The 11,070-nt window shown below is 41.9% G+C and overlaps 2 protein-coding genes across 4 annotated transcripts in view; one reads left to right on the top strand and one right to left on the bottom strand.

Annotated features, from left to right (window-relative positions):
* Positions 1-46: 46 nt before the first annotated feature.
* On the bottom strand, positions 47-7,008 carry LOC119033685 (high-affinity choline transporter 1-like). The gene is made up of 8 exons (XM_037124080.1): positions 6,604-7,008; positions 5,933-6,049; positions 4,352-4,507; positions 4,014-4,162; positions 3,707-3,850; positions 3,401-3,554; positions 1,053-1,270; positions 47-792 (listed from the first exon to the last, which is right to left on the bottom strand). The coding sequence occupies exons 1-8, from the start codon at positions 6,785-6,787 to the stop codon at positions 232-234; spliced, it is 1,683 nt and encodes a 560-aa protein (XP_036979975.1). The 5' UTR covers positions 6,788-7,008; the 3' UTR covers positions 47-231.
* A 689-nt stretch (positions 7,009-7,697) lies between these two features.
* Positions 7,698-11,070, top strand: part of LOC119033683 (kinesin-like protein KIF20B) — a 42,066-nt gene continuing 38,693 nt past the window's right edge. Inside the window, exons 1-3 of one of the 3 annotated variants that reach the window (XM_037124075.1) lie at positions 7,698-7,850; positions 7,952-8,037; positions 8,302-8,416. In XM_037124075.1, coding sequence (XP_036979970.1) covers positions 8,303-8,416 — 114 coding nt within the window. In that variant the 5' untranslated portion in view covers positions 7,698-7,850; positions 7,952-8,037; position 8,302. Of the gene's footprint in view, positions 7,851-7,951; positions 8,042-8,301; positions 8,417-11,070 lie in introns of all 3 variants that reach the window. The other 2 variants (XM_037124078.1, XM_037124077.1) reach the window with 2 other exon arrangements.

The raw sequence follows: 11,070 nt of genomic DNA, 5'->3' as shown, positions 1-11,070 counted from the left end.
AATGAACCATGCAACTGAGACGCCAATCACAAAGACACAATTCATTCAGGGCTACAGTATGTGATGGTGACTTGCTTTTATTGGAGCGAATGAGCAACATCGTGGAACACAGTATTAACTATTACATTGATGTTTTTCATAATTCTCCAGAATGACTTTGAGATATTTACTTGTATCTGCTGGTCTATATTATACTCTCAGAAAACAGATACTGCTGTACACACAGGAACACTAACAACTTGTGCTAATCATTGGCTCCGACGCCTTGTTCTGAGAGTTGTTTCTGTTCAATTTCTCATTCTCATCATGTTCTGTGGTGTCAGCTATTGGTGTCAGAGGTTGTGGTGAGTGCTGGACTTTGACTTTGAACACATCCCACTTCTCAGGAAGCATGCCTCTGTTGAAGAGCACAGAAGCCAGATAGGAGAACAACAAGATGGCAGCAACAGCAGACAGCATGGAGATGGTCTTAACTGGGGAGTACTGGACATAAACACCGTCCTCAAGAGTGCATCCTGGGAAGTGTATGACTGGTGGTAACCCTAGTGATGGATCTCCACTGAGCAGTCTTAATGGTATTCCCACCAGAAAGCCCATAATAGCCCCGTAACCATTGGAGATGCTGAAGAAGAGGACGCAGAGCAGTTGAGGGAAAATTATGATGTAGGCCACTTCAGCACCCACAAACCAGAACAAAAGGATGCTGGTTTTCAGGCTGGTGAGTGATGTACTAACCAAGCCCATGACCAACACAGAAGCTCGGATCACCCACTGAATCTCTCTGTCTGATGCCTGAAGAGGAAACAGAAGAGGGAGAAGAACAGGTGAACAATACATGAATGAGACTGTCCTGCTTTCAGGTACCTCTATCTCTGCTTTCTTGGCTTGTTTTCCATCATGCTACTTTATTTCATTCATTCTATTCTGCATTCCATTGCTTCCATTTTAAAATGAATATGACACCTTCACAATAGCTAACAGTAGTTTAGTCGGGATATTTTTGTTGTGAGGCAACAGAAAAACATTAGAGTGAAAAGAGAGAATTTTCTCACCTGAGGCCTCAGGATGTTCTTGTAGATGTTGGAGCTGAAGACAGAAGCTGCAGAAAGCAAAGCAGAGTCAGCTGATGACATCACAGCAGCGGCCACACATCCAATACCGATAATGGAGATGACAGATGGTGCGAGGTGTTGCAGGGCGATGGGCAGAGCTAGAGCTGCTTCCCCACGTTCAAATGGAGATGGTGAACCATAGGTAGTCAGGTTCCAGTCTGAAACATGGACACAAAAGAAGGAAAGACTGAAAAATGGTCACGTTATCTGTCCAAGTCTATTGTATATACCAAGAGGTGAGCGCTGTGTGATACGACAGACAAATCAGACTGGGCTGTGATGATCATTTAACCACCACCTGCTATTCACACAACGCAAATACCCAAAGTGTCTATCTGCAGTGATAGTCCTCGGGACATGCTGAAGAAGTTTGTCTAGGCAAGCTGCATTATATCCTCATCTTCTCCCCGGATGGAGAGACTCACATTCAGCATGATCACCAGGGTCTGCAGCGCCTCATTGATGACCAGCTCTTCATGAAAGCAGAGTTTGAGTCTCATGTTTCCTCAGTCTCATTCCTGTGTTTTGTGGTATCATCTAACAACACTGAGATGGACCCTGCTAATGTTAGCACTGTAGCTAGCTGGCCTATGCCTACCAGTCAAAATCTAGTGCCATGTTTTCTCAGGTTTGCTTCATTCTATAGAAAGTTCTTTAGGAAGTTTCAACTCGACACCCAAGCCTGCAGTTTGTGGTGGTGGTGGTTGCCTCGGATGTTGGCGTTGGGGAAATGCTCCCTCATGACTCCACTGAGGATGAGAAACTTCACCCCTGTGCCTTCATATCTTGGAAACTTTCCCCTACAGAGAGGAATTTGAATTGGCTGGAGGGCGCAAGTATCCTTAGCTTGTTTGGATCGACCACAAGAATTTGAACTACAACTGCAGCCAAGCCACTCAACACCAGATAGGCCAGGTGCGCTCTATTTTATTCAACTTTACTCTTCTAAGAACACTAAACCTGACATCCTGTCTCATCTGTTTGACTGTGACTCCTTTCCCAAGTCTCCAACAGATAATCGGCCTCTTTCCTGCGTTGTTAAAAAGAGAGCCATACAGAGTCAATCCCAGGTCATCTGATAGACCCCACCTTAGAGTTCTCGCATCATCCTTGAGTCCAGCAGACTATGTTCACCATAAGACAGTAAGTACATCTAGTCTTGGTTTATGAAAAAGGAGGTAGAGGAGTATGCAGCTGCTTGCTCAGTATTTGACCAGAACAAAGCCTGGTGAGGTCCTCCTACAGGACTCTTTTACCCACTCCTGACGTTGCATTGTCCCTGGTCAGTCCCTCTGGACTTCAGCAGAGGACTACCTCCTTCTAATGGTAACACTGTTGTTGACAGATTCTCCAGGATGGTTCATTTTATCCCTCTATCCAAGCTGCCCACCACAGAAACAGTGTAGCTGAGGTTGTCCCATGTGTTTTGCCTGCATGGTTTTGCAAGTGATACGGTGTCTGATCTTGGACCCCCATTTATGTCAGTGTTTTGGACGGTATTTTTTTTTCTCTGCTTGGAGCCAGGGTCAGACTCTATTGCACCTACCCTCCCCATACCAATGGCCAGAACCAAATGGCTTGACCAGGAGCTGGAAATGGGCTTATGCTGCCTTCTCTCTCAGAGTCCAGCCGCCTGTAGCAAACACCCCATCTGGGTTCAGTACGCTTGCCATGCTGTGGTAATCCTTCCCTGAGCTGTAGAGGGAGGTCAGTGTTCTCTCAACCCAAACACTCATCTGTCTCAGCATCATGTATTGAATGGGGCTTGTCAGAAAAGGACGGCCGATTGCCGGTAATTACTGCTCCATCTTACTTGGTCTTCGGTTGATTGTGGGTCTCCAACACCAACATTAAGGACCCAGACTACCATGTATCTTGGCATCTGACCTCACTTTCCCACCAATTACATTAATTTCAGGAGATGCTCAAGTGCATTCAAGCTGAGGAAAAGGTGGCTTCCATTAAGTTGACAACCTTGTGGTTGGACAGTCTTTCATGACTGTTAAAGTAAATCATAAATCATTCATGTTTTTACATTATTGATTGATAAATTGATATGGTTTTGTTTTGAAAACAATTAAAGAACAAGCAAAACAAATAGTTGCATAAAAGCTTTCAAGATGCAAAAAATAAGCATAACACAATGGAAACAGAAAGAATAGAAAATATTAACAACAAATTCAGATAAAAGAACAAATGTCAAAACTGACACAGTTTACAGTTTACAATGATCACAATACAGACATTAGACTTGACAGTTTATGTCAGTATGTAGAAGATTTTTATACCTGTGGATGCGGTGGCAGCCCCAAGCAGTATGGGAGGTATCACAAGTACAGGATATATTAAAGCGGCAAGAAAGCATGAGCGCTTCGCTGTGGCTGTGGAAGCAGCTGACAAGATCCTCTGGTGGAGGCACTGATATCCCAGAGACCCCAGTGCCTTAAAGTAAAACAGTTAGATGGTTAATTTAATTACCAACGTGGCATCACCATAAATCAGTCAAATGATAATTATTTCTCTTGGACACTTACAGTCATGCTGTATTTGGTATTAGCTGACATAGTTCACAGTAATATTTGTTTTTTTCTTACAAAGAATAAGAACTCATCAATCATGATCCAGGTCTTTCTCAGCTCTGGTTTACCAATCCAGGGAGAGTGTAAGGTGTTGTTCATCAGCGTCTGGCTGATATCCGAGACAGCAGGATTCGTCAAAACAAAGGGAACACAGAGCCACTGCAAAGACAAACATACAAATGGAAATGATCAACACGCATTTTCAAGGTGTCTTGTTGGCCCTGCTGTAGAGTATGTTAGCCCTGTGTTTGCAGGGCTTGGGATAGCAGTGTGAAAACCCCTAATGAAAATAGCATATATAAAGCATATATAGCAAACCAACCAGGCTGATGAATATGAGGACCAGCTGTATAACATCTGTGTAGGCCACAGAGTAGAGACCTCCCAGCAGTGTGTAGGTGATGGCGACAGCAGCAGAGATCCAGATGCACACAGCAAAGGACAAATCCAGGACCACGCTCATAACTCCTCCTGTCAGACACATTCTATCATGAGATTTTATAACCAGTCTGTGAGTGACTGTTACTGCTTCAGATCAGTCTGAGTGGGTCATCTCTACACAGGTGTACAGGTAGGAATTTACATCCATGTATACATTTATTTTACTTAATTATACATATCTGAATGTGTGTATTTGAAGTACATTCATATATATTGTACCTAAACCAATTAATGTTGCTGGCATCCAGATCAAATCCAGAATAACTGAAGTCAGGCTCAGTCCAGCTGCCACTACTTTTCCATACTTGATGTGGAAAGGGTCCAGCATCGTCACATAGTTTGCTTCTCTCATTGGCTTGGCGAACACGAAGCCAGCTTGATGTGAGAAAACACAGAACACAGTACAAACAGAAATTAAAATAGGGAGAGGAAATGTTTTGTATCCATTTCTTGTCAAACTTTTAACGTGACGAAAAGCTGAAAATAATACAACATCCTGAACTTCAATAAGGAAGCTGTAAATTCTTATATGCATCACTTTATCTCAAGACAGGCTGAGTTGAAACGCAGTATATATTTGGACTATGTATCATCAATGTGCTTTATTAGGGCCAGTTTAGTACATGGATAATCAACAGTTTTGAGTGTAGTGTAAATTTGTGGATGTGGAAGTGTTGTGATCACTTCATGATGCCATGATGAAGATATAATTGGTTAAAAAACAGGTTTGAAAATATCACAAATGAAGTTGGAAGAATACAACTCTGTTGTATCTTCTGATGTTTGATTTGAAAGAAACGTTGCTCTGTTTCTAAGAAATCTAATTTAAAGGATTCTGTCATGGTCCTGTCATTCTGACTTCTTGATTTGTGTATTTTATGTGTGTTTTCTAGGTCTTCGAGGTATATTTTGACATTTTTCTAGTGTTCTATTTCCCTTCTTGTTTTCTTCACCTGCCTGATTAGCTCCGCCCTGTTACCTGAGTTCTTCCTGTAGCTGCTTTCTCTCCCCTCACCTGAACTTCATCTCCCTCAGTAGCCCCTCCCCTTTTCTTCCAGCCTCTCAGCACCTTCCTTGTCACTCTACCTGCACCTCATTGCATCGCTTATTTATTTTGTATTTGAATTCAGTCTTTTGTTCAGTCATTGTTGAGTCATTTGCTTAGTTTCTGATCTTTTGCTTCTTTTCTGTGATTTTGCTGAGTTTCTGTGATCTAGCTGCTGCCTTGTTTCCATGATTCTGTTTAGTTTAGGTTGTCTTGCTGTTCCTGTTTCTCTGATGTTCCTTTATGTTTGCTGGTTCCTTGTATTAAAACTTCATCCAAAGCACTTCCTGCCTGCTCTCGTACATTTGGGTCCACCTTCCATCACCAATATTTATTTTGGGTGTAAAATCTTTTGGCATTTCATCTTCCTCCTGTTTTTACTGTTTACAGTTGCCATTACATTGACATGTTAATTTGAACCTCAACACACACACACACACACAACAATGGCAGCGTCCATGGGGAGGGGATAGGATGTGTTTTTAGCTGACAGTATTTGTATTAGTACAAGTTTTTTTGTTAACTTTGGCAAACAAACGGCCTGTTTGCTGACTTGTACCTGCATGTAATCTATGTCATCAATAACTCCCTGAAGTCATCCTGCTGCCTCCTCTGTCTGTGTTTGGATCTCTTTTGTGTACGTCAAACTTTACTGTTGCCTACAATATGATTTTCAGGGTTATAGGTAGTCTACAGGTGTGTAATTATACAGACAGAAATACAGTATCTTTTCAAATGGAAGTTTAAACTCTTACCAATTAAAAAACACAAGCTGTATGCCAGATGCAACATGATTGTCCATGTTAGTCCCATGGAGGGCGTGTACACCATCTCAACTGTGCCAACAATGAATCCTCCTCCGACCCACGTAGCTACAGGACGGATGAAAACACAGCAAGTAAATTTAGAGGAGAACGAGCAGCAATTTGTACAGAGGACAAAAGGAATGCTGATCATTCATCATCATCAATAAAGTGAAAGGACAAGGAGACAGCACTGCTTTCTCAGTGTAGGAAGGAATTAATTTCCTCCTCCTCTGCATAATTTTCTAGAAAATTACACAATTTTAATTATGCATTTTCTCTGAAAATGTGTCCTTGGTTCTGACGACTTAGTTTATCATGATTCTGAAATCAAAAGAATCATTCTGTAAGCTCTGAATCTGCTTCGTCTTGGACACAATGCTTATTATGTTCAAATGTCCACCAATCAGTCCTTTTGATTTTATCTGCTAAGAATTGGCTGGAACTTCTTTGCTCCTCTAATAGCCTTTCTGTGTAAAAACAAACATCTTATCGTGAAGTGGAAACTGTTTGTGTCCTTTTTGCAACACCTACAATATAACGAGCTCCAATGACATTCTGAGAGTTTTAGAAACACAATCACACAGTTTCCTTCCCAGTTTTGCCAGCTGTGCTCTCCTCACCTGTCAGTGTGAACATCCCCACCACCCAGTTTATGTTCCGGTTTCCCAGCAGGGTCATCTCCACTCCAGAGGCTGCACTTTTCTTCTGTTCCCTTTTGGACTTAAAAGAAGCCCAGATGCCGGTCCCAAGGACCAGGAGGTAGAAAACCACCATTGCTATCAGTCCTGGGATGTTGATGGCCATGGTGGACTGGTTGACTGGTTCCCTCACTGAAGGATGTCTGAGTGTCTGAGTGATAGACTGACTGAGTATTTATAAAAGGAGGGATGATATTTCAGAGGAGAAACAGGAAAAACAACAGTCTCCTCCAGCTGGAAGGAACATGGATGCCCTCTGGTGAAAAATGCTGGCTTCAGTTGGCCGGTTCAGTTAATTAGATCATTAGATCACTAGATAGTTGAAGTTACTCTCATTTATATATAACTTCAACACTCAACACTGTATTCTGTGATGTTTTATTGGTTTTTAAACCCTGGTTCTGGAGAAGCAATATTCCTTTTTTATTAAGATAGTTTCTCTTTGCTTGTGATCTAAATTTTCTCAGAATTTGTATTTAAATGCTGTATCCTTGAAGTTGCCTGGAAAACTGCAAAGCATCACTATAAACACCTCTGAGTGGAATATTGTTGTCTTGCAACAATAGACAGGATAAGAGAATTTCTCAGGAATTGTTGTGTTTGCATGATGATTAGCAAGCAAGTACAAACAGATACAGCTGTATGCTCTGTATGCATGAGAATAAGGGAGAAAGACCTTTTGTTTTCCTGTGATAACAGGTTCATTAATCTCATTAAAACAATTCCCCATCGAGAAACCTTAAAGCTGGTGCAAGAAATTACCAACGCAACATTTAAACTACCCACGCAACTTTCATACAGCCTTGGACAGGCGATATGAAAGTGAGTAATACATCCTAAAAAAATGTTAAAAATTCACATAGGAGGTTAAACTCTGACCAGTAGCAGTCATTTTGTATTTTGCTGTATGAGCACAGTTTACGCTTCACAAACATGATGGATATTTGGATATTTGCTCTACAAGCGTTTTAAAAAAAAAAAAAAAAAAAAAAAAAAAAAAAAAAAAAAAAAATAACAGAAGAACGCATGCGCAGCTGTCGCTTGAATCCGATTGGTCCGTTTCAAACTCAGACCGCGGTTATGTTGTTGTGTTAGCTCAACGTCAATTAGCGTTAGCACACAGGATATTCTGTACTTTCAGGGTCTAATGTCCCCAAAATAACTACCAGGTACGTGTTTTTGTTGAGTAATATGCCAAGTGCAGCGTCATTATTGAGTGATTTTGTTTTTATAAAAAGCTAACGGACATGTCGTATGTTACGATAATCAGTCGGCAGGTGCGTCTGCAGGTCGGCTTAAAGTTTCCAGCCGGACAGCTAACTAGCTTGTGAGCTAGCCTTTGCTAAGAGACGTTCGGTTAGTTAGTAAACACAACAATGAATGATTAAACTGTATGCCAATAAACATTAAGACGGCCTAATTTGTTTACAGCAACGTCCGAACAGCTAGCTTGAGCTCAATAGTAACACCCACGTCAAACTGAACATTTGAGCCCGTTCAGTTGAATCGCTGCGGGCATTCAAGCCTGATTTAAGAGCTGCTTGGTGAATAACTTGTGAGGAAAGTTACCGTCCATGGGTCAATAAACAAACGGTTAACGTGTGTCCTTGTTTGCTGCAGGATGATGGAATCGGGCCTGAGCTACAAGGCTGACAGACGGGAACAGGTAGAGGAACAGGCTGACAGTTTGAAGAGAGGACTTTCATCAGATCTCAGCACTTCACCAGTCTCTCAGGTAAACCTGGGGACGACAGGTCAATTCATTGTGATGCTAGCGATACTTTTACCCATTAATGACAAAGCTATCACCATACAGGTGACAATGGCCAGCGTTAAACTCTAACATGCTAATACAGTGATGTCTTTTAATGCATTATAAAGTGGCCATACATTTTTTGTCATTCAGATTTTTATTTGTAAATATGACAAACAACAGCTCACATCTTACAGAAATCAAATAAGAGAAGATGAGATAGTAAAATGACTTTTCAATCAAAGCATGGGTTATCCTGGTCACAAGAAATGTGAAAATTGGGAAAAATTTACAGGCTGAGCAAACAAATGGACAGTAGAAACAGTCAATTGTAATAATTTAAAATATTTATAAAAGACATAAACAAATATAGTATGAAAATCTGATTACAGTCTCATCAGGCTACTAATTAGAAGTCAGATGGACCATAAAGTAATCCCAAATCCCCAGTGTCCCAGGTCCTTTGCTCATATGATGCTGTCTCGCTCAGTAGAAGTTTCCACTCCTGTACTGTTGGGTGTATGGGTGATTTTCAGTGTCTTAATATATTTCTGGCAGCAGAGGCTATCGCAAGCATTTGAACTGAAAATACACTTTTTGTCAGGTTTGATGATTCTGTTTTATCTCCCAAAAGACATATTGGCTGGGATACTCCCGTTCATGCCCCTAAAAAATCCCAGCGTGTTATTCCAAAATGGTTTGGTTTGGTTCTTAGTAGTCCTGTCCTGAAAAGCCTAGTTGGTGTCCAATAGTAGCGGTGTAAAATTTTATTCTGAATAAATTTCCCTTTGCCTTCTTTCCAGTCAAGGTCTCTCTGCCAGATTACTGTCACATATACACTATATTACCAAAAGTATTCGCTCACCCATTCAAATGATCAGAATCAGGTGTTCTAATCACTTGGCCTGGCCCCAGGTGTATAAATTCAAGCACTCAGGCATGCAGACTGTGAAACAAGACATTTGTGAAAGAATGGGCCGCTCTCAGGAGCTCAGTGAATTCCAGCGTGGAACTGTCATAGGATGCCACTTGTGCAACAAATCCAGTCGTGAAATTTCCTCGCTCCTAAATATTCCACAGTCAACTGTCAGCTCTATTATAACAAAATGGAAGCGTTTGGGAACAACAGCAACTCAGCCACGAAGTGGTAGGCCACGTAAAGTGACGGAGAGGGGTCAGCGGATGCTGAAGCGCATAGTGCAAAGAGGTCGCCGACTTTCTGCACAGTCAATTGCTAGAGAGCTACAAACTTCATGTGACCTTCAGATTAGCCCAAGTACAGTACGCAGAGAGCTTCATGGAATGGGTTTCCATGGCCGAGCAGCTGCAGCCAAGCCACACATCACCAAGTGCAATGCAAGGCGTCGGATGCAATGGTGTAAAGCACGCCGTCACTGGCCTCTAGAGCAGTGGAGACGCGTTCTCTGGAGTGATGAATCACGCTTTTCCATCTGGCAATCTGATGGACGAGTCTGGGTTTGGAGGTTGCCAGGAGAACGGTACATTTCAGATTGCATTGTGCCAACTGTGAAATTTGGTGGAGGAGGAATTATGGTATGGGGTTGTTTTTCAGGAGCTGGGCTTGGCCCCTTAGTTCCAGTGAAAGGAACATTGAATGCTTCAGGATACCAAAACATTTTGGACAATTCCATGCTCCCAACATTGTGGGAACAGTTTGGAGCGGGCCCCTTCCTCTTCCAACATGACTGTGCACCAGTGCACAAAGCAAGGTCCATAAAGACGTGGATGACAGAGTCTGGTGTGGATGAACTTGACTGGCCTGCACAGAGTCCTGACCTGAACCCGATAGAACACCTTTGGGATGAATTAGAGCGGAGACTGAGAGCCAGGCCTTCTCGACCAACATCAGTGTGTGACCTCACCAATGCGCTTTTGGAAGAATGGTCAAAAATTCCTATAAACACTCTCCTCAACCTTGTGGACAGTCTTCCCAGAAGAGTTGAAGCTGTAATAGCTGCAAAAGGTGGACCGACATCATATTGAATTCTATGAGTTAGGAATGGGATGGCACTTCAGTTCATAGAATGAGTAAAGGCAGGTGAGCGAATACTTTTGGTAATATAGTGTACTTCTAGTTAAAAAAATTGAGTTGTAAAATGTTGATGCCTTATGGTTAAGTGAATTGGGGCCACACATTTTTAAAGCAACACCTAAACAGCTGTTTGAGTATGATGATCAGGGATTTAGGAAGTACTTTCTAGGAGGGATGCTTTGAATGAGCGGAGGAGCAACATTATCCACCACTGCAGTAAGGTACTGGTTGGACTGAAGTAGTGAGCCTGACCCAAGGATTTCATCTCACACAGTTTGAGAAGTAAAGAACAAAAAACAGAAAGTAAGATTTAAATTTACAAAGCATCTTTATTATTTAGATGTGAGATCACTCTTGCAGGCTGTGTCCACAGTCCAGGAACCTCACTTATAAAGCTTGCCACCTTCTCAGCCTAAATTGGGATCTTTTAAAAAACATCTACAGAAGCGTTAACTCATGTGTATGAACATTTTGGAGACTGGAGAAACTGGTGACACAGATGGTGAGGTGGTTAATTAAAGCCTGATTGTAGATGCCCAGACTGTCGGTTGTGGCTGTGACTCACTATGAAGAACCATTTATA

This window comes from Acanthopagrus latus, chromosome 15, assembly GCF_904848185.1.
Source record: "Acanthopagrus latus isolate v.2019 chromosome 15, fAcaLat1.1, whole genome shotgun sequence".
In the NCBI taxonomy this organism is placed as follows: domain Eukaryota; kingdom Metazoa; phylum Chordata; class Actinopteri; order Spariformes; family Sparidae; genus Acanthopagrus; species Acanthopagrus latus.
Note: the sequence above shows the minus strand (reverse complement) of the source record. Positions and strands in the feature narration are given on the sequence as shown.